This window comes from Haliotis asinina, chromosome 10, assembly GCF_037392515.1.
Source record: "Haliotis asinina isolate JCU_RB_2024 chromosome 10, JCU_Hal_asi_v2, whole genome shotgun sequence".
NCBI lineage: Eukaryota > Metazoa > Mollusca > Gastropoda > Lepetellida > Haliotidae > Haliotis > Haliotis asinina.
Genome location: NC_090289.1, coordinates 58,461,331 through 58,482,215, shown reverse-complemented (window position 1 = coordinate 58,482,215; position 20,885 = coordinate 58,461,331). Strand labels below are relative to the sequence as shown.

Genomic DNA, 20,885 nt, shown 5'->3' with positions numbered 1-20,885 from the left:
AGATGGAAAACTTCATTCATTGTTTTTTTAACAGGCTCAGCTGCCAACTTTATCGAGTAGTTTGCCGTCAGTTATGATTAGTAGAATGTTCATACCAAGCCTCAACATATGAGGAGGGATGAAGTGCTGTACTTTACGGTCAATAAACTTGGAATGGCAACATGTTGAGTGTCGATCATGGTCATGTCCTCTGACTTCACTGAATTCATGTATGTGACATAGCACCTGACTGCTGTTACAGTATCAACAAGGAATCCATCATCGATGTTGAGGGTTATGTGAGGACGGTCCCACAGAAAATTGAATCCTGTTCTCAACAAGATGTTGAACTTCATGCCGAACAGGTACGTCCATTAAACAGAGTATTCTATTCACATTAACAAGTGGTAGCTCAATAGGTAGTGCATCCACCAATCACGCTGAGATGTCAAGTTTGTATCTACTATAGCCCCCGTTTAAAGACCTTTTGAGATCTGCCATTGATTCGTATCTTCCTTCTATTTTGCTGGAAGTTGGATGGATAAGCTGTAGGTGGGGCATGATGGGTAATTACCAAACGCGTTATCCCTAAAATCAGAGACATGTAGTAATGAAAACAAACCATGGACGGCCTGATACAAGTCCAGATATGTTTCAGGCCCCAAGTCACTCTGTCATCACTGTCTGTGATTGTAAATACCTTTAGAGCTGTTTCACTGCATTGTTCTGGTGTGGTTAATGTGGTGCTGTTTTTGTACAGGTTTGGGTTGTAAGTTCAGCTGCTCCAAGACTTCCCTTGCTCATAGAGGATGCTTCAAGACCTGAAACAGATGGGGTAGGTCATCAAACACTTTTCCCTTACTTGAAACAGTTCAACTATTCCACAAAATGTGAGCTTAAAATTCAGAAGGAATATGTCTGTAATTCTGATGATATCCCTTACGCTGTAAATAATGTTGACAATATTGGTGACTTAACCAGCACGTTTGAAATATTATTTCATCGTGGTGCAATGGTGTATCTGTTGTGAGATTGTCTGTTTGTGACAATGTTTTGAACTTATGTTGTATCAGGACTTGGCCCATGTGAACCAAGACACACGTCTTGACAACCGCATCATTGACCTCCGCACACAGACAAACCAGGCCCTGTTTCGTGTTCAGATGGGCGTTTGTAGACACTTCAGGCAACATCTCGAGCAAAATGGCTTTGTAGAGATTCACACACCCAAAATTATATCAGGTATGTCACACAGGAAACAAATAATGTTAGCCTTTTCCTACATCACTCCTTAATTCATTTACTGCCTTCTCTTGACAAGGTGAAGCAGTGCGATGAAAACATCGAAGAGAAGTTGTTCTAGCTAAATGAGCTGCCATATTGCCATCGCATTGTACCCACATGACCCAAAAAGTGCTGACATCACATATCCTCACATTACTGCATGTCACCAGCTTGACAGGATGTGCAATCTCTATTGGAATTTGTGACTTTACACATTTGTTACGATTTTTGTTGTTCATTAATTTATTAGTAATAGCTTTTAAGCTATGTTTAGTAAATAAATACTTGGATATTTATCTTGTATATTGTTGCAAGCAAGTTGTTTTTTTCCACTTAACCATTTGTCAGACAGGGACTCCTCTCCCAGGTGTTTATATTGTACTCAGCAGTGTTCCCTGACATACAAGTGGCCTCATTGTCTCCAACATTACCCCTCAGCATTCAGTAAGTATTCAACTCAAGGATACGACTCACGCAGCAAGCATATAGACATGGGATGTTGGCTTCTTGGGACCTAAATGTTTCCCAGGATAATGTTGACAGGCGTGGTGCCTCACAGGAGACTTCAGCCCAGCTTCGGCAATATCTGAGTTGTCTTCTTCAGCATCATTTAAGGGACTCCTCCAGTGGCGTCTGTGACTTCGGCTACTATGGCATTGACTCTTGGTATGCCGACCCGTCTCCATTCCCAGCACCTTTAATGTCGTCTTTGATGTCTACCTCAACGTCTGTGGCACCTACCTATCATGGTGCGCCCCTGGCACTTTATATTTATCCAGGGTGGATCCAGTCATTTATACAGTCAATGTTTCAACAGAGGATGTCACCTTCAGGGATCCCTTTTACTCTACAGTTTGTGTTCTTCTTCCCAGGACAGACAGCGTTTGCATTGACAGGGGCAGCTCTCTCTTCGGCCACTCCTCTCCTTTATGGAGATGGAAATTTGTCACTTTCTTGAAGCTTTGTCAGCACTGGCTTCTTCTTTGAGGGCGATCACTCAGGATTTATTGGCAAATGATCCAAATCATATAGATCATCTACATACAGTAATGACTTTTCAACAAAATCCAATTGAACATATGAGTAATCATTTGAAGGCAGTGTTAGTTGAGATGAGATCTACTAAACACCCGATTGTTATGTCAACCGTGGTCTGCTCCCTCCTTGTTTCATGGGGAAGTTTCAAAACGACACTCCTGTGTCTCTGTTTTCGCATGTGAAGAAACAGCCCTCAAGGCCCAGTAACAGGTTTCAAAGAATTTGGCTGTAAAGATCTCTTGGGTAGGTAACTACCAACCTCAGCGTGTCCCTCTCAAGCCCCAGTCTAGCCAGTCCTTTTCGGGTAGAGGTTGTGACAGAAGGAGACAGTCACGAAATTACCAGCCCCATTGGGACAAGAGTTCTGGTAGAGGGAGGCATGATGTGCGGGACCACGACGACTGGGAACTCCCACCCCCAGAGAGACAGGGTACCCACTTGTCAGCAGTATTCTCCTTTGGGGTTATGAATTTCCTGTGATAGACAATCCACCATCAACTATCTCGCCTAGACAGAGGTATACACCACAACCAACATCACATCTTGGTGGACAATATAAACATTTTTATCCCCCCACCCTGCGACATATAATCATCCCCATGTTCATCTGTCCATCCATCCGTAATCATTTTGTTTCCAGCGCATAACCATTCAGTATTTTTAGACCAAAACTGGTAGAAATTACAAACTGATCCTAAGGTTATGCCTTTTGGTATTTACAGAGTTTTGGCATTTTTATTTTTCTTGGTTTCCATGGTAATGATTCGGACTTGGTCTTAAAGGGAGGGATGGGCTTCATTTCCGGATTATAACTCAAAAACTTCCTGAATATCTCTCTGCAAAACATGGCAGGTCTGTGGTGCCTTATCCTATTTTCAGATTTTTCTCATTTTTATTTTTCTTTGTTTACATGGAAACTATTCAGACTTGGTCTCAAAAAGAAGAAGTGAGTTTTGTTTCCGGAGCACCACTCAACAACCTTTAAATACCTTTCAACAGAACTAGCTATTTTCAAATTTTGGTTGTATGTTTTTGGATTTCCATGGAAACAATTCAAACTTTAAGCTGGACTTTATGTAACTGTTTGATGGTTTGTTCTTTCAAGTATATGGGGGCCAGGGGGATATGGCATCTTCTTTATGACTCCTTTATGACTCCTTTATTACAAAAGCAGGCTATAGAAGTGGTTTGGGGCCAACACTGACACCAGGTACTTATTCTCAGTTTTTTGAAAACTCAAAAAGGACTCAGAACAAATTCAGGATGATCCACAATCTGTCTCGGTTCAATGAACATTATCTGGAACCTCCATCTCACTTCTAAATGACAACGTTGAGATTACTCAGGACCATAATCAGTGCTCATGATCGCCTGATCAGTCTCGACTATCAGGACACGTATTTGCAATTTCTAATCCACCCCAATGCGACAGGCATTTCCAGTCGCTGCCTTTCTTCACCTGAGGGACATTCAGTTAAGTCTTACATCAACAACTGTCTTCTCAATCAGCAGGACCCACCAACTCTGGTCCTTCACACGGACTTCACCAATTGCCTCCTTCATCAGCTGGGATGGACTGTCAGCGAACAGAAGTCAGAACTACTGCACTCATCTGAACCTTTTATCAGAGGGATCAAGATTCTACAGCATCCTTACCCAGCACTCCATCAATCTCGAACTCTTCACCAATGGCATGTACTGGGGTTGCTTAAGTCAGCGCAGACTCTGACTTTCAGGGATTGTCTTCAACCGCATCTCATCCAAATGTTTCTTGCACCCTTCATCAGACGCCATGATCAGTCACTGTCAATCTCTCTCCCTTCTCGCCTCAGGAGATACCTACACTGGTGGACAATAGCGTTGAACTTCTTAGGAGGCGTGTACTTGACCGAGTTAACTCCCACTCTCTGCCTCTTTGTAGAAGCGTCTCATCAGGGTTGGAGAGCCCATCTCAAGGATGAGGTCATCTAACGGCAGTGGTCCGGCGACCAACGTCACTGGCATTTCAACAATCTGGACTTGGAGGCTGTCATTCTTGCCATGCCTCATTGGTAGTCATGGCTTCTTCATGTGGAACTTGTCATATCGACGGACAATACGATAGTGGTTTGGTTTCTTTGCAATCATTGAACAACTGATTCTCCATCCCTGTTTCGTCAGGGATTTCAGTTCTTTGATCTTGTCGATCATCTCGACTTGAAGTTCGTTGTCCAGCAGATTCTGGGGTGCAGATGATCTGTCCAGACCAGATAGGGTAGCACCCACAGAATGGAAACTTCACTTGCAGACATTCGAAATTGTGTGTCACCTTCTCGGCCAGCCCAGCATAGATTTGTTTGCTGCCAATCATAACTTTCAGATCTGCACCTACAAATCTGCGGTTCACGATCCACAAGCATGGGTGGTGGAAGCTCTCAGCATGCCTTGGCAAAATCTAAGCATGTACGCTTCACTTCACACGATATTTTTTTACAATCTCACTAAAATGTTTTTCTCCTTGTGTTGGCCATGGCAGCTAGAGTGAGTGAGCTGCATGCTTTTGATATCACTCGTGCTCATTCTGGAGCTGTCCACTTTGGACTGTTCTGGGACATTGTAAAAAAATAAACTCCCTGGACAGCCTGACGAGTCCTTCACAATTCCTCCTATGTCTTTGATTGTGGGATCTGAGAATGAGGCAGAGCTCCATTTATGGCAGGTCCATGCACAGAGATGTTTTCTCTAAGATTCGTTGTGGCACGAGGAAACTATGATTCATTCCTATACCCAAAGCACCTAAGGATGAAGTTGGTTGTAACACCTTGGCATCTTGGTTGCCTGCCATTATTCTTCAGGCTTATCGAGCCACCTACTTGGACCCTGATGAGATTAGAGCGGGAGCATCCACAAATGGCCCTTCATCATCTAAATAAGTTTTCTTTAAATCAGATACCGTTTTGACCAGTCACTTTTTGAGGGACATGGTGTTGGAGGATGTAGAGGGCATACACAGTTTTGGTCCTTTGGTGGTGGCACAGCAGGATACCAATCCCAAATGTCTTTAGTTCTACAGCAGTCCAGAGTGTGCCTTGCAACTCTCATAGAGTGTGTTACCTGAGACGAGAAGGTTATATGCTGTTTGCATTTGCTTGGTAGGTCAGTTTCAGATTATAGCCTATGCTTCTCTTTACCTGTATGACTACCTGGATGCCCTCCAACCCTTACTTTTTATCGTTTCTCCTGGTAGGTGATCTTGACAGATTGACTTTGGTGTGGTGAGAGGTTTCTTTGTATGAAGAGTATTTCCTCTGAAGGCTTGGCCACCTCCTCACCATCAAATACAGATACATGAAGGAGTAATGCAGGATGAGATAGAAATGTAGTAAAATCTAGATATTTTTATATTTGTATACTTATCCTGCATTACTCAGTCTGGTGGCTCAGTCCGGTAGCTCACCCATCACTGTGCTGCATCCCCATAGTTTCTTCAGATGTTCAGATCCAGCAGTACTGTGAGGATATGTGATGTGAGTTTGTCGGGTCACGTGGGCGCAGTGTGATGGCAATATGGTGGCTCACTTAGTTGGAACAGCATCTCTTCGCAGTTTCCATCTCACAGCTCTGTCTTGTCAAGAGAAGGCAGTAAATGCATTAAGGAGTAATGCAGGGTAAGTATGCAAACATAATGAATATCTAGATTTTACTAGAAATCATTCTCAGTGCAGTTATCTCTTTATCCAACTTGTATGTGACATAACTTGGGTGACAGGTACAGTTTGTGATAGAATACAGGTTACAGGGCAGACTCTAGCCTGTTTGATACAGGTTTCGGGTTTGTGTTGTGACACATGTGTTGCAGTGACATTTAACAGCCTATATTTTGATTGACAGCCGCATCAGAAGGCGGGGCCAATGTGTTTGAAGTAACCTACTTCAAAACCAAGGCATACCTAGCCCAATCCCCTCAGCTCTACAAGCAGATGGCCATATGTGGAGACATGGATAGGGTGTTCACAGTTGGAGCAGGTGGGTGTCACATGACAAGCAGATGGCCATATGTGGAGACATGGATAGGGTGTTCACAGTTGGAGCAGGTGGGTGTCACATGACGGGCAGGTGGTTATATGTGGAGACATGGATAGGGTGTTCACAGTTGGAGCAGGTGGGTGTCACATGACAAGCAGATGGCCATATGTGGAGACATGGATAGGGTGTTCACAGTTGGAGCAGGTGGGTGTCACATGACGGGCAGGTGGTTATATGTGGAGACATGGATAGGGTGTTCACAGTTGGAGCAGGTGGGTGTCACATGACAAGCAGGTAGCCATATGTGGAGATGTGGATATGGTGTTCACAGTTGGAGCAGGTGGGTGTCACATGACGGGCAGGTGGTTATATGTGGAGACATGGATAGGGTGTTCACAGTTGGAGCAGATGGGTGTCACATGACAAGCAGGTGATTATATGTGGAGACATGGATAGGGTGTTCACAGTTGGAGCAGGTGGGTGTCACATGACGGGCAGGTAGCCATATGTGGAGACATGGATAGGGTGTTCACAGTTGGAGCAGATGGGTGTCACATGACAAGCAGGTGATTATATGTGGAGACATGGATAGGGTGTTCACAGTTGGAGCAGGTGGGTGTCACATGACAAGCAGATGGCCATATGTGGAGACATGGATAGGGTGTTCACAGTTGGAGCAGATGGGTGTCACATGACAAGCAGGTGATTATATGTGGAGACATGGATAGGGTGTTCACAGTTGGAGCAGATGGGTGTCACATGACAAGCAGATGATTATATGTGGAGACATGGATAGGGTGTTCACAGTTGGAGCAGGTGGGTGTCACATGACAAGCAGATGGCCATATGTGGAGACATGGATAGGGTGTTCACAGTTGGAGCAGATGGGTGTCACATGACAAGCAGGTGATTATATGTGGAGACATGGATAGGGTGTTCACAGTTGGAGCAGATGGGTGTCACATGACGGGCAGGTGGTTATATGTGGAGACATGGATAGGGTGTTCACAGTTGGAGCAGGTGGGTGTCACATGACAAGCAGGTGATTATATGTGGAGACATGGATAGGGTGTTCACAGTTGGAGCAGGTGGGTGTCACATGACAAGCAGGTGATTATATGTGGAGACATGGATAGGGTGTTCACAGTTGGAGCAGGTGGGTGTCACATGACAAGCAGATGGCCATATGTGGAGACATGGATAGGGTGTTCACAGTTGGAGCAGATGGGTGTCACATGACAAGCAGGTGATTATATGTGGAGACATGGATAGGGTGTTCACAGTTGGAGCAGATGGGTGTCACATGACGGGCAGGTGGTTATATGTGGAGACATGGATAGGGTGTTCACAGTTGGAGCAGATGGGTGTCACATGACAAGCAGGTGATTATATGTGGAGACATGGATAGGGTGTTCACAGTTGGAGCAGGTGGGTGTCACATGACAAGCAGATGGCCATATGTGGAGACATGGATAGGGTGTTCACAGTTGGAGCAGGTGGGTGTCACATGACGGGCAGGTGGTTATATGTGGAGACATGGATAGGGTGTTCACAGTTGGAGCAGGTGGGTGTCACATGACGGGCAGGTGGTTATATGTGAAGACATGGATAGGGTGTTCACAGTTGGAGCAGATGGGTGTCACATGACAAGCAGGTGGTTATATGTGGAGACGTGGATAGGGTGTTCACAGTTGGAACAGATGGGTGTCACATGACGGGCAGGTGGTTATATGTGGAGACATGGATAGGGTGTTCACAGTTGGAGCAGATGGGTGTCACATGACAAGCAGGTGGTTATATGTGGAGACATGGATAGGGTGTTCACAGTTGGAGCAAGTGGGTGTCACATGACAAGCAGGTGATTATATGTGGAGACATGGATAGGGTGTTCACTGTTGGAACAGATGGGTGTCACATGACAGGCAGGTGGTTATATGTGGAGACATGGATAGGGTGTTCACAGTTGGAGCAGGTGGGTGTCACATGACAGGCAGGTGGTTATATGTGGAGACATGGATAGGGTGTTCACAGTTGGAGCAGGTGGGTGTCACATGACAGGCAGGTGGTTATATGTGGAGACATGGATAGGGTGTTCACAGTTGGAGCAAGTGGGTGTCACATGACAAGCAGGTGATTATATGTGGAGACATGGATAGGGTGTTCACAGTTGGAACAGATGGGTGTCACATGACAGGCAGGTGGTTATATGTGGAGACATGGATAGGGTGTTCACTGTTGGAACAGATGGGTGTCACATGACGGGCAGGTGGTTATATGTGGAGACATGGATAGGGTGTTCACAGTTGGAGCAGGTGGGTGTCACATGACAGGCAGGTGGTTATATGTGGAGACATGGATAGGGTGTTCACAGTTGGAGCAAGTGGGTGTCACATGACAAGCAGGTGATTATATGTGGAGACATGGATAGGGTGTTCACTGTTGGAACAGATGGGTGTCACATGACAGGCAGGTGGTTATATGTGGAGACATGGATAGGGTGTTCACAGTTGGAGCAGGTGGGTGTCACATGACGGGCAGGTGGTTATATGTGGAGACATGGATAGGGTGTTCACAGTTGGAGCAGGTGGGTGTCACATGACAAGCAGGTGATTATATGTGGAGACATGGATAGGGTGTTCACTGTTGGAACAGATGGGTGTCACATGACGGGCAGGTAGCCATATGTGGAGACATGGATAGGGTGTTCACAGTTGGAGCAGGTGGGTGTCACATGACAAGCAGGTGGTTATATGTGGAGACATGGATAGGGTGTTCACAGTTGGAGCAGGTGGGTGTCACATGACGGGCAGGTAGCCATATGTGGAGACATGGATAGGGTGTTCACAGTTGGAGCAGGTGGGTGTCACATGACGGGCAGGTGGTTATATGTGGAGACATGGATAGGGTGTTCACAGTTGGAGCAGGTGGGTGTCACATGACAAGCAGGTAGCCATATGTGGAGATGTGGATATGGTGTTCACAGTTGGAGCAGGTGGGTGTCACATGACGGGCAGGTGGTTATATGTGGAGACATGGATAGGGTGTTCACAGTTGGAGCAGATGGGTGTCACATGACAAGCAGGTGATTATATGTGGAGACATGGATAGGGTGTTCACAGTTGGAGCAAGTGGGTGTCACATGACAAGCAGATGATTATATGTGGAGACATGGATAGGGTGTTCACAGTTGGAGCAGGTGGGTGTCACATGACGGGCAGGTGGTTATATGTGGAGACATGGATAGGGTGTTCACAGTTGGAGCAGGTGGGTGTCACATGACAAGCAGGTAGCCATATGTGGAGATGTGGATATGGTGTTCACAGTTGGAGCAGGTGGGTGTCACATGACGGGCAGGTGGTTATATGTGGAGACATGGATAGGGTGTTCACAGTTGGAGCAGATGGGTGTCACATGACAAGCAGGTGATTATATGTGGAGACATGGATAGGGTGTTCACAGTTGGAGCAAGTGGGTGTCACATGACAAGCAGATGATTATATGTGGAGACATGGATAGGGTGTTCACAGTTGGAGCAGGTGGGTGTCACATGACAAGCAGATGGCCATATGTGGAGACATGGATAGGGTGTTCACAGTTGGAGCAGATGGGTGTCACATGACAAGCAGGTGATTATATGTGGAGACATGGATAGGGTGTTCACAGTTGGAGCAGATGGGTGTCACATGACAAGCAGGTGATTATATGTGGAGACATGGATAGGGTGTTCACAGTTGGAGCAGGTGGGTGTCACATGACAAGCAGATGGCCATATGTGGAGACATGGATAGGGTGTTCACAGTTGGAGCAGGTGGGTGTCACATGACGGGCAGGTGGTTATATGTGGAGACATGGATAGGGTGTTCACAGTTGGAGCAGGTGGGTGTCACATGACGGGCAGGTGGTTATATGTGAAGACATGGATAGGGTGTTCACAGTTGGAGCAGATGGGTGTCACATGACAAGCAGGTAGCCATATGTGGAGATGTGGATAGGGTGTTCACAGTTGGAACAGATGGGTGTCACATGACGGGCAGGTGGTTATATGTGGAGACATGGATAGGGTGTTCACAGTTGGAGCAGATGGGTGTCACATGACAAGCAGGTGGTTATATGTGGAGACATGGATAGGGTGTTCACAGTTGGAGCAAGTGGGTGTCACATGACAAGCAGGTGATTATATGTGGAGACATGGATAGGGTGTTCACTGTTGGAACAGATGGGTGTCACATGACAGGCAGGTGGTTATATGTGGAGACATGGATAGGGTGTTCACAGTTGGAGCAGGTGGGTGTCACATGACAGGCAGGTGGTTATATGTGGAGACATGGATAGGGTGTTCACAGTTGGAGCAGGTGGGTGTCACATGACAAGCAGGTGATTATATGTGGAGACATGGATAGGGTGTTCACAGTTGGAACAGATGGGTGTCACATGACAGGCAGGTGGTTATATGTGGAGACATGGATAGGGTGTTCACTGTTGGAACAGATGGGTGTCACATGACGGGCAGGTGGTTATATGTGGAGACATGGATAGGGTGTTCACAGTTGGAGCAGGTGGGTGTCACATGACAGGCAGGTGGTTATATGTGGAGACATGGATAGGGTGTTCACAGTTGGAGCAAGTGGGTGTCACATGACAAGCAGGTGATTATATGTGGAGACATGGATAGGGTGTTCACTGTTGGAACAGATGGGTGTCACATGACAGGCAGGTGGTTATATGTGGAGACATGGATAGGGTGTTCACAGTTGGAGCAGGTGGGTGTCACATGACAGGCAGGTGGTTATATGTGGAGACATGGATAGGGTGTTCACAGTTGGAGCAGGTGGGTGTCACATGACAAGCAGGTGATTATATGTGGAGACATGGATAGGGTGTTCACTGTTGGAACAGATGGGTGTCACATGACGGGCAGGTAGCCATATGTGGAGACATGGATAGGGTGTTCACAGTTGGAGCAGGTGGGTGTCACATGACAAGCAGGTGGTTATATGTGGAGACATGGATAGGGTGTTCACAGTTGGAGCAGGTGGGTGTCACATGACGGGCAGGTAGCCATATGTGGAGATGTGGATAGGGTGTTCACAGTTGGAGCAGATGGGTGTCACATGACGGGCAGGTGGTTATATGTGGAGACATGGATAGGGTGTTCACAGTTGGAGCAGATGGGTGTCACATGACAAGCAGGTGATTATATGTGGAGACATGGATAGGGTGTTCACAGTTGGAGCAGGTGGGTGTCACATGACAGGCAGGTGGTTATATGTGGAGACATGGATAGGGTGTTCACAGTTGGAGCAGGTGGGTGTCACATGACGGGCAGGTGGTTATATGTGGAGACATGGATAGGGTGTTCACAGTTGGAGCAAGTGGGTGTCACATGACAAGCAGGTAGCCATATGTGGAGATGTGGATAGGGTGTTCCCAGTTGGAACAGATGGGTGTCACATGACGGGCAGGTGGTTATATGTGGAGACATGGATAGGGTGTTCACAGTTGGAGCAGATGGGTGTCACATGACAAGCAGGTGATTATATGTGGAGACATGGATAGGGTGTTCACAGTTGGAGCAGGTGGGTGTCACATGACAAGCAGATGGCCATATGTGGAGACATGGATAGGGTGTTCACAGTTGGAGCAGGTGGGTGTCACATGACAAGCAGATGGCCATATGTGGAGACATGGATAGGGTGTTCACAGTTGGAGCAAGTGGGTGTCACATGATGGGCAGGTGGTTATATGTGGAGACGTGGATAGGGTGTTCACAGTTGGAGCAGATGGGTGTCACATGAAAAGCAGGTGGTTATATGTGGAGACGTGAATAGGGTGTTCACAGTTGGAGCAAATGGGTGTCACATGACGGGCAGGTGGTTATATGTGGAGACATGGATAGGGTGGTCACAGTTGGAGCAAATGGGTGTCACATGACAAGCAGGTGGTTAAATGTGAAGACATGGATAGGGTGTTCACAGTTGGAGCAGGTGGGTGTCACATACCTATGGTCATTTGGCCATATAAGGACATTCATGAATAAACAGATCAATATTGTAATGAAAGATAATATGTACAACTAACTGAACCTGTTGATGTCAACCAGTTATGTGTTATATAGTGAACCAACTGACTTAATTTACCAAGGTTGAAGCAGCTAAGTCAGGACAGCAATGCAACGTTTTGATGTTTTCTAGTTTGAGTTTGTTCTTTTGCAGTGTTCCGGGCAGAGGACTCAAACACACATCGCCACTTGACAGAATTTGTAGGCCTTGACCTTGAGATGGCATTCAACTACCACTATCATGAAGTCGTTGATGTTATAGGAAATATGTTTGTGGCGATATTCAAAGGTCTACAACAAAAGTACGTCAGAAGTGCCTAGAATCCTTCATTGAATTCATCCAAGTCTGCATTACTTGCTAATCCAGTAACATGAGCTAATAGAACATCGTGTCAACAAAGCCGAAGTAATTTTGTAGGTTCCTGCACATCTTACGTTATAAAAGTGACTAAGATCGGGGTAGAATAGTCCTTCAGCAAACCATGCTTGCCGTAAGAGATGACTTACGGGATCGGGTGGTCAGACTTGCTGACTTGGTTGATACATGTCATTGGGTGCCAATTGCACAGATCAGCAGGATACTGGTGGTGATTAGTAGGCTTGTCTGACACTGGGTGAATTGTAACAGGCAAATCAAAATGACCACACTGTTGATTTTAACCAGAATTGTATGTTGTTGTTTCAACACTACAGACTGGATGACAGAAATCAGATATCTGGATTCAAATAAAAAGACAAATAGTATGGACAACACCTTCTTGTTTATTGTATTTCACAACATTTCTGGGCTATTTCTTGCCCCTTCATCGGGTCACCTGAAGCGTTGTGACATATAATAAACAAGAAGTTGTCATCTATATTATATGTGTTGTTACTACAATACCCACTTCAAAATGTCTTTCACAGAATCTCATTAGATATCTGGATGTTCAGTTATCAGTATTACACAAAACCAAATGTTCCCTTATATCCAGGGTCTAACAGTATGTGAATAGGTCACTGGGGGTTTTTGTTGTGCGTATATCTATCTTGGCACATGGCCTAGTTGTCTCAACAGTGAATATTACAGGCTACACAACACCAAATGTTTTCCCATAGACTTCTAACCTTATATTTTTCCAGAAATGATCCAGGCAATGACCCTTTCAACAGCCATTTCATGTACACATGGGTACATTCAGGCCTTTAAACTACAATAAAACACAATTCCTGCACAATACCTAGACAATTTTCCAAGCACAGGAAGCGGGACGCATCAACCCCAGTTTTTCCCCAAATATCAGCCACTTTAAAATATCCTTACACATAAAAATTAAGTCAAGGTGATAAAGTGAGTGAGTGAGTGAGTTTAGTTTTACGCCGCACTCAGCAATATCCCAGCTATATGGCGGCGGTCTGTAAATAATCGAGTCTGGACCAGACAATCCAGTGATCAACAACATGAGCATCGATCTGCGTAATTGGGAACCGATGACATGTGTCAACCAAGTCAGCGAGCCTGACCACCCGATCCTGTTAGTCGCCTCTTACGACAAGCTGAGTCGCCTTTTATGGCAAGCATGGGTTGCTGAAGGCCTATTCTTCACGGGTCTCGAGGTTATAAAAATGACAGCACCAAATACTTCAGATTGCGGTCAGTTTTACTTACTGGATGCAAGTGCTTTCAATAAGACAAACATCTTACACTATCTTGTTCAATCACCACTGTCACATGTCTCTGTCTCTTCAGTTGTTTCCATACAATGCCCGCTGAGAGAGCATGTGATTCTAATATAGTGTAGTGGCACCTATAAGGATGAATGTACTTCACCACTCTTGAGATACTGTAGCATTGTTAGTAAGAATATAATCAAATTTAATTTGTTGTAGTTTTGCAGAGGAAATTGAAATTGTCCACAAACAGTTTCCGGCTGAGCCATTCAAGTTCTTGGAACCAAGGTGAGAAGTTACATACAGGCAATGCTGTACATTCTTCTGAAATCCTTGAAGTGACTGGAGACACTTTAGAAGGACAAAGTCAAAGTAAATATGCAGCAGTCAGTATTATTGTCAGCTGTTAGTTTTGTATTTTGGTCCTATTGAAGACTCAAGGCTACCATGGTTGTTCTGTGCATGTTCCAGTCTACGCCTTGACTACCGTGAAGGTGTACAGATGTTGCAGGAGGTCGGAGTGGAAATGGAGGAGGGCGATGATCTTAGCACCCCGAATGAGAAATTGCTGGGGAAGTTGGTGAAGGCCAAGGTATAACTGCCATTATACACCGAGTATACTGAGCGGTCCATTCCCAGTTCACTGTGGTTGGATTTCTTGCTGTTATGACTGACATGCCATGTTATTGCTGGAATACATGCTGTGTTATAACTGCCATGTTATTCCTGGAATACATGCTGTGTTATAACTGCCATGCTGTGTTACAACAGGAATACAGGTCAAGGCAACATTAAACCCAACTGACTCACTTGTAACCACTATATGTGCTTATGTCACAAAAGACACACCTGCTATAAAGCTTATCCCTTATAAGACATATAACCTGCCATTACATAAGAGATAAAACTGACACTTTGCAGAAAGGTATAATTGCAGGTGCTTGTTTGATTGTCTGCTGTGCCTACGCATGTGATACTGTGATACGACAGCAGTGTCTTTGATGTATAAGTGACAGAAAACATCAAGGTAGGACTTGTCCCCCCAAAAAAATAATTTGCTCACTCTCTATATGGGTGTCATACTTCATTTCAGTACGACACTGACTTCTTCATTCTGGACAAGTTCCCGCTTGCAGTGCGGCCATTTTACACCATGCCTGACCCGGAGGACTCGGTGAGCCACAGAACTAATTCACCACTGTGACACGGCTCCTCTACTGTGGTCAAAATCTAAAGCAGACACAGAACTCATGTGATTTATGTCATGTCATGTGACGACAGATAGTCTTTTTACTTGATACATCTCCTTCCTATACCTTGACGATCTGACCTATGAAGATCCAGGGTAGAATAGGTCTTCAGAAACCCATGCTTGCTACAAAAGGCGACGATACTTGTCAGAAGAGATGACTTATGGGATCGGGTGGTCAGGCTCACCCACTTGGTTGACACGTCATCAGTTCCCAGTTGAACAGATCAATGCTCACACTGTTGATCACTGGTTTGTCTTGTCAAGACTCGGTTTTCCACAGAATGTGTCCACATTGCTGGAACATTGCTGAGTGCGGCGTGTAACTAAACTTACTCGCTTATCCTTGACTATCTGGGAATTTCATGGCATTGAAGATCCTCCCTTTCACCATGCTTAGTTACCTTCCTTACATCAGTCACCAGGATAAGATAATTGCATGTTCTGCTTTTGCATAATCTTCTTAAAGTGCAGAAGCATTATTGTTGTCAACAAGTTCTACCTTCACTGTCTGACTTCAGTGGCTTCACGTTGTGGAAATGATACTAACCTTGCCTTTCCAGAAATGGTCCAACTCTTACGACATGTTTATGCGAGGGGAGGAGATCTTGTCTGGAGCCCAGCGAATCCATGACCCTGATTTCCTGTTAGAGAGAGCAAAGCTACACGAAATAAGTGAGTGTTGAAATATGATGTTCCAGACTCAACTCCTCAGATTCTTGGCGTGGGTAGCTAAGTCATCTTGAGAACCTGCAGCTCAGTCTGCAGAGTTACTGCCCTTGAGATGCCAGAAATGATTCTTGCTTCAGTCCCAGGCGTGTTAGCTCCATACTCATCTTAATGGTTATCACCATGGTAACCACCATTTATCTCAAGTATTGCTGAGTGCTGTGTTCAAAGCAATCAACAACACTATGGTAAAGAGGGAAGACAGCATCACTGGACCATGTCTTTCATTGCTGTTTTCACTGTTCCCGTAGCAAGGTTTATGTTGCTATTCCACAATTAATGTGGACTGTTCTGTGTTTCTCTGCACAGTGGGAAAGTTTTCTTTGGTAGGCTTGCCCTAGATCCCACCTGCTGTTGCCTGCTGTTGTGAGTGAAAGGACCCCAGGTTGCCTGTGATCAAGTGTAGTGATTAAGTGAAGCATGTGAGAGTCTCAGAGCAAGGTGTGTGCAGCTACACACAGAATCAATTTCATCATTATACTCTGCAAGTGCACAGGCCTACATCTGCTCTACCTTTCACAAACTAAATAGGTTTGCTCACTGCCATGCACCACCTACTTCTCATAAATGGGTTCTCTGTGCTGGTCCAACTTATCCTTGTTTGCCAGTAACAATTCAGTGATTGATGGTAGGATGTCATGTAATCAGCCAGGTTGACATGAAACAGCATCCACCTAACCTTTTATCCACTGATGTAGATAGTGCCATGTTTTGTCATTGTGCAACTGATGTATCAGGATACAGGCATCATCTTAACACAGCTTTGTTATCTATCTCCAGACATTGGGAAGATCAAGGCGTACATCGATTCGTTCAAGTATGGAGCACCGCCACATGCTGGAGGGGGTATAGGTGAGGCACATACTTCCTACTTCCTTGTTATTCATCACAACAATCTTGTCTTAACAGTGTGGCCAGGTGTGAGTTGATTGTTACATATTACAGTCTTGTGATAACAACAGGGTTATTGGTGGCATCTGTCAAGAAAGATTACCTTAACAGGTGCTAGCCAGTAGACTGTTTCCATTGTAGCAGGTATTTCTCCCATAGCAGGATTAAAATTGTCAGTTTCTTTACATCATGGTAGAATGGAATTTCTTACAGCATATTTGAGCAACTGTAACACTGGTTTTGGATGACATTTGGTTCAAGTCTGTTGCATTGTTCCAGGCATGGAGCGAGTCACCATGCTGTACCTGGGGCTGGACAATATCCGCAAGGCATCGCTGTTCCCTCGTGACCCGAAGCGTCTCACTCCTTGAAGCAGGACACACACTTCACCTCCAGCAATATCTTACATTTTCTCACTGAATTCTTGAATGCATTGACTGGGCGGGGAATTGAAACTATATTTTTAAATAAAATAGTCTTCTTGTTAACCATAATATTTATTTAGTTGATCTTGTAATATGTTCAGGTAGAACTGCTTAGAAATCAGTTCAAAGGCTTGGGCTCCAATTTCTAAGATGATTTTTAAGTAAGTTTCTGTCTCTCTCTTGTCCATACCAACATGTAACTCTCGTCTGTGTCTACATTGTGATGAACCTCCAGATGCATTGTAGAAGTATTTCATAAAACTGGGTAGATATTGAACCCTTTAACTGTATTATATATGCTGATTCAGATACTGGGCCTTCACATTACTTGTCTTCTGTTCGGACCTGTCTGCTAATCAGCTTCCAGGTTTAAGCCTGTGTTACCGATCAAGTAAATCTCATCTTCTATCTCACATCAGCGTGTACGTTCATTTATGCACTGGTTGCACGGACAATAAAATTATTGATGACTTCATTCTCCAAAAGTTCTCCCAGTGTAAAACAGAAATTTTCCCATTTATAGATTCTGCTAACCTGTCTGACAAACATTTGAAACATACTGACTGTAATAAGAAAATACTGTTGTTATTAGGCGGCTTTTGAGCATGACAGTGCATTTATGTATTTGTATCTTGTTAAAATACTAGCGATATGGTGCTGGCAAATGTAAAGTGTACATACACCATCGTTCTAAACATGTCAGTTATGTTTTTGTACAGGTGTCTTAAACACATAGGTGACTTTGCTTAATAAGTGAAAATATCACTGCCATATCTTGTGTTGTGTTCTTTATTTCATCTACCCAAAACTGTATTGACCCAGTTTGATGGAGTCAGTAGGGACTGCTGTATCCATGGATTAATTCTGTTTGATGCCGTCAGTGGTAACTGCTTCTATGGATTAATTCTGCATGATGCAGTCAGTGGTAACTGCTTCTATGGATTAATTTTGTTTGATGCAGTCAGTGGTAACTGCTTCTATGGATTAATTCTGCATGATGCCGACAGTGGTAACTCCTTCTCTGGGTTAAATCTGCATGATGCAGTCAGTGGTAACTGCTTCTATGGATTAATTCTGCATGATACCGTCAGTGGTAACTGCTTCTATGGATTAATTCTGCATGATGCAGTCAGTGGTAACTGCTTCCATGGATTAATTCTGTTTGATGCAGTCTGTAGTAACTGCTTCTATGGATTAAATCTGCATGATGCAGTCAGTGGTAACTGCTTCTGTGGATTAATTCTATATGATGCAGTCAGTAGTAACTTCTATGGATTAACTCTGCATGATGCCGTCAGTGGTCACTTCTATGGATTAATTCTGTATCCAAAGATTAATTCTGTATGATGCAGTCAGTGGTAATTGTGGCCATGGATTAACTCTGTATGATACACTGGGTGGTTACTGCATACCTGATATGTTGTCTGTCCTGAAAATAAGTGTGTTCATGGTTTGTCATGCCAGCAGATGTGAAGAAAAGGTACTTATTATGCAACCTCCTGTTTAGCATTAAGGATCTGATGCTGGGAGCCAATAAAATGTGTGAGTGAGGTGTGGCCAAATCTTTCCGAAGAGCAGGATTCATGCCGAAGCCATGGCATGCCGAAGACCAGGATATGATTCCCACATGGGTACAAAACGTGAAGCCCAGTTCTAGTGTCCCCCGCAGTGATATTGCCGGAATACTGCCAAACTCATTTATCTCCTGTGAAAGGTAGGACACCAGACATTAGACTGCCGTGACCTTTCTGCTTCATTTCCAGGACAAGTAGGATCTTTTTATAAGGAAAACAACGGATCTATTGGACCTTTTCAATCATTTAGATACAGAATCATCACATTCAGAATGACTCCCTACATTCTGACTTGAAACATTCCAGGAAATAAACTCACCTTGATCCCTGTAATGGTTGGGCCTGCTACTCACTGAAGCACACTAGGATTAGGGAAGGTGTACTCTAATGGACAATGGACAGTATGAAACCAGCAAGGACTTTCCATCCACAGAAATGTTATTGAAATACTTTCATAGGTGTCATTTGATCTCCCGCCCACGACTTTACACACATATCTGCAACTTAACTCCTGCAGTTAAGGGCCAAGAGTGATCATATAGATGTGCATGTTTGTGTTAAATAATACAACCAAGTATAATACTCCACATAGCATGGAGGTGCTCCAGCTTGACATTTGATATGTTCATGCGATCATGGGCATCAAGACCAATGGGATCCTGACAAGAATACAGGCCACCAGCATCTCATGCCTGTTGTCGAAGACATCAACGTCACTACTACTACAATGACATCTACCAAATCAATAAACTGATAATCATCAACAATGACAAGCACAACAACTAAGACTGCCGATCAGACGACTATACAACTTACTAATAGAATGGCGATTACTTCACACAATTCCTGGTCATATTGAACAACTATTAAGAACATGACCACATTCCAATCTTATACACATACCGGCATGGACAAACACTTTTAAAACTGTTAGATAGTGTCAGAGCACAACCTGAAAGAACAGGTAGTGTTTGCAACCAAAAGGGAACAGATTGAAATGAATACAGGTTGAAGTATCTAGTAGACATTTACCCTCTATAATGAACATGTTAAATGGTTCATGCATATGTCATGCAAGATGTAAAAGGTATTTATATATACAAGAACTCGGAAATACTCTCATCTCAGATGGTGTTGTAGTCAAACATATATCAACGCTGGTTGACTGAAAAGCACATTAACAAGGAATAACCTTGTACCCAACAACTGAAAGAAAAAGAAAGAAATATTGGCACCACACCCAAGTTTGGAATTTCTGACAAATCGCTTGGTCACTGTCCTGCAAATGCACCACTGTGTCCAGACCCTTTCATTAACAATAGTTTCACCTGTCTTTGTTAAATATTTATTGTTACCAGTCAAATGGGACAAGAAAGGTTATATAACATATGTCATATTTGGGATTTCACTTTTTTAGTAAAGTACAAATTCTAGTACTTTTTTTGGCTGAGTCCCATTTGGGATTCAAACCCACACCCTCAGAGTCAGGCACCTAATCACCAGCACACAAAGTCAGCCACCTAACCTGCTCAGTCACGGCTGACTCTGAGGGTGCAGGTTCGAATCCCGGATGGGACTCGCAACAAGTCAAGGTACCAGTGCTGTGCTGTAAGGTCACATTAATCCCCCCACCAAGTACCCATATGCAATCTCTTCTTGGAGCACAGAGGAGCAAAATTAGTCCAAAAAAGGGACACCACAATCTTACACATTCTTGACTGTAAGTTGTATCTGACTTGCTGAGGACAGTCTCCCATACAAGCACTCTCTGCGCCATCATCTGTAGCCACAGGTGTTTGAGATGCCACACTTTTTAACACTGCTGCACATATGTTTGAATACTCATCTGGTGTTTTATGTTCGAGTTGTAGTTGAAGATCGACTTTTCTTATATGCTTTCAATACTATCCAATCAAAATTACTCGTAAAAATCAGGGATGTGTCTGTAACTTGTGGTATCATTAAGGGGATAAAAGTGTTTATTGTCAACATATCAGTTTGTT

At 44.2% G+C, this 20,885-nt stretch overlaps 1 protein-coding gene across 2 annotated transcripts in view; it reads left to right on the top strand.

Annotated features, from left to right (window-relative positions):
• LOC137298824 (aspartate--tRNA ligase, cytoplasmic-like) overlaps positions 1-20,108 on the top strand; it is a 38,190-nt gene extending 18,082 nt beyond the window's left edge. The window contains exons 5-15 of one of the 2 annotated variants that reach the window (XM_067831105.1): positions 242-344; positions 740-814; positions 1,053-1,221; positions 6,172-6,306; positions 12,519-12,666; positions 14,234-14,302; positions 14,486-14,606; positions 15,108-15,188; positions 15,827-15,938; positions 16,773-16,844; positions 17,163-20,108. In XM_067831105.1, coding sequence (XP_067687206.1) covers positions 242-344; positions 740-814; positions 1,053-1,221; positions 6,172-6,306; positions 12,519-12,666; positions 14,234-14,302; positions 14,486-14,606; positions 15,108-15,188; positions 15,827-15,938; positions 16,773-16,844; positions 17,163-17,254 — 1,177 coding nt within the window. In that variant the 3' untranslated portion in view covers positions 17,255-20,108. The remainder of the gene's footprint in view (positions 1-241; positions 345-739; positions 815-1,052; positions 1,222-6,171; positions 6,307-12,518; positions 12,667-14,233; positions 14,303-14,485; positions 14,607-15,107; positions 15,189-15,826; positions 15,939-16,772; positions 16,845-17,162) is intronic. The other variant, XM_067831106.1, reaches the window with a different exon arrangement.
• Positions 20,109-20,885: the final 777 nt, after the last annotated feature.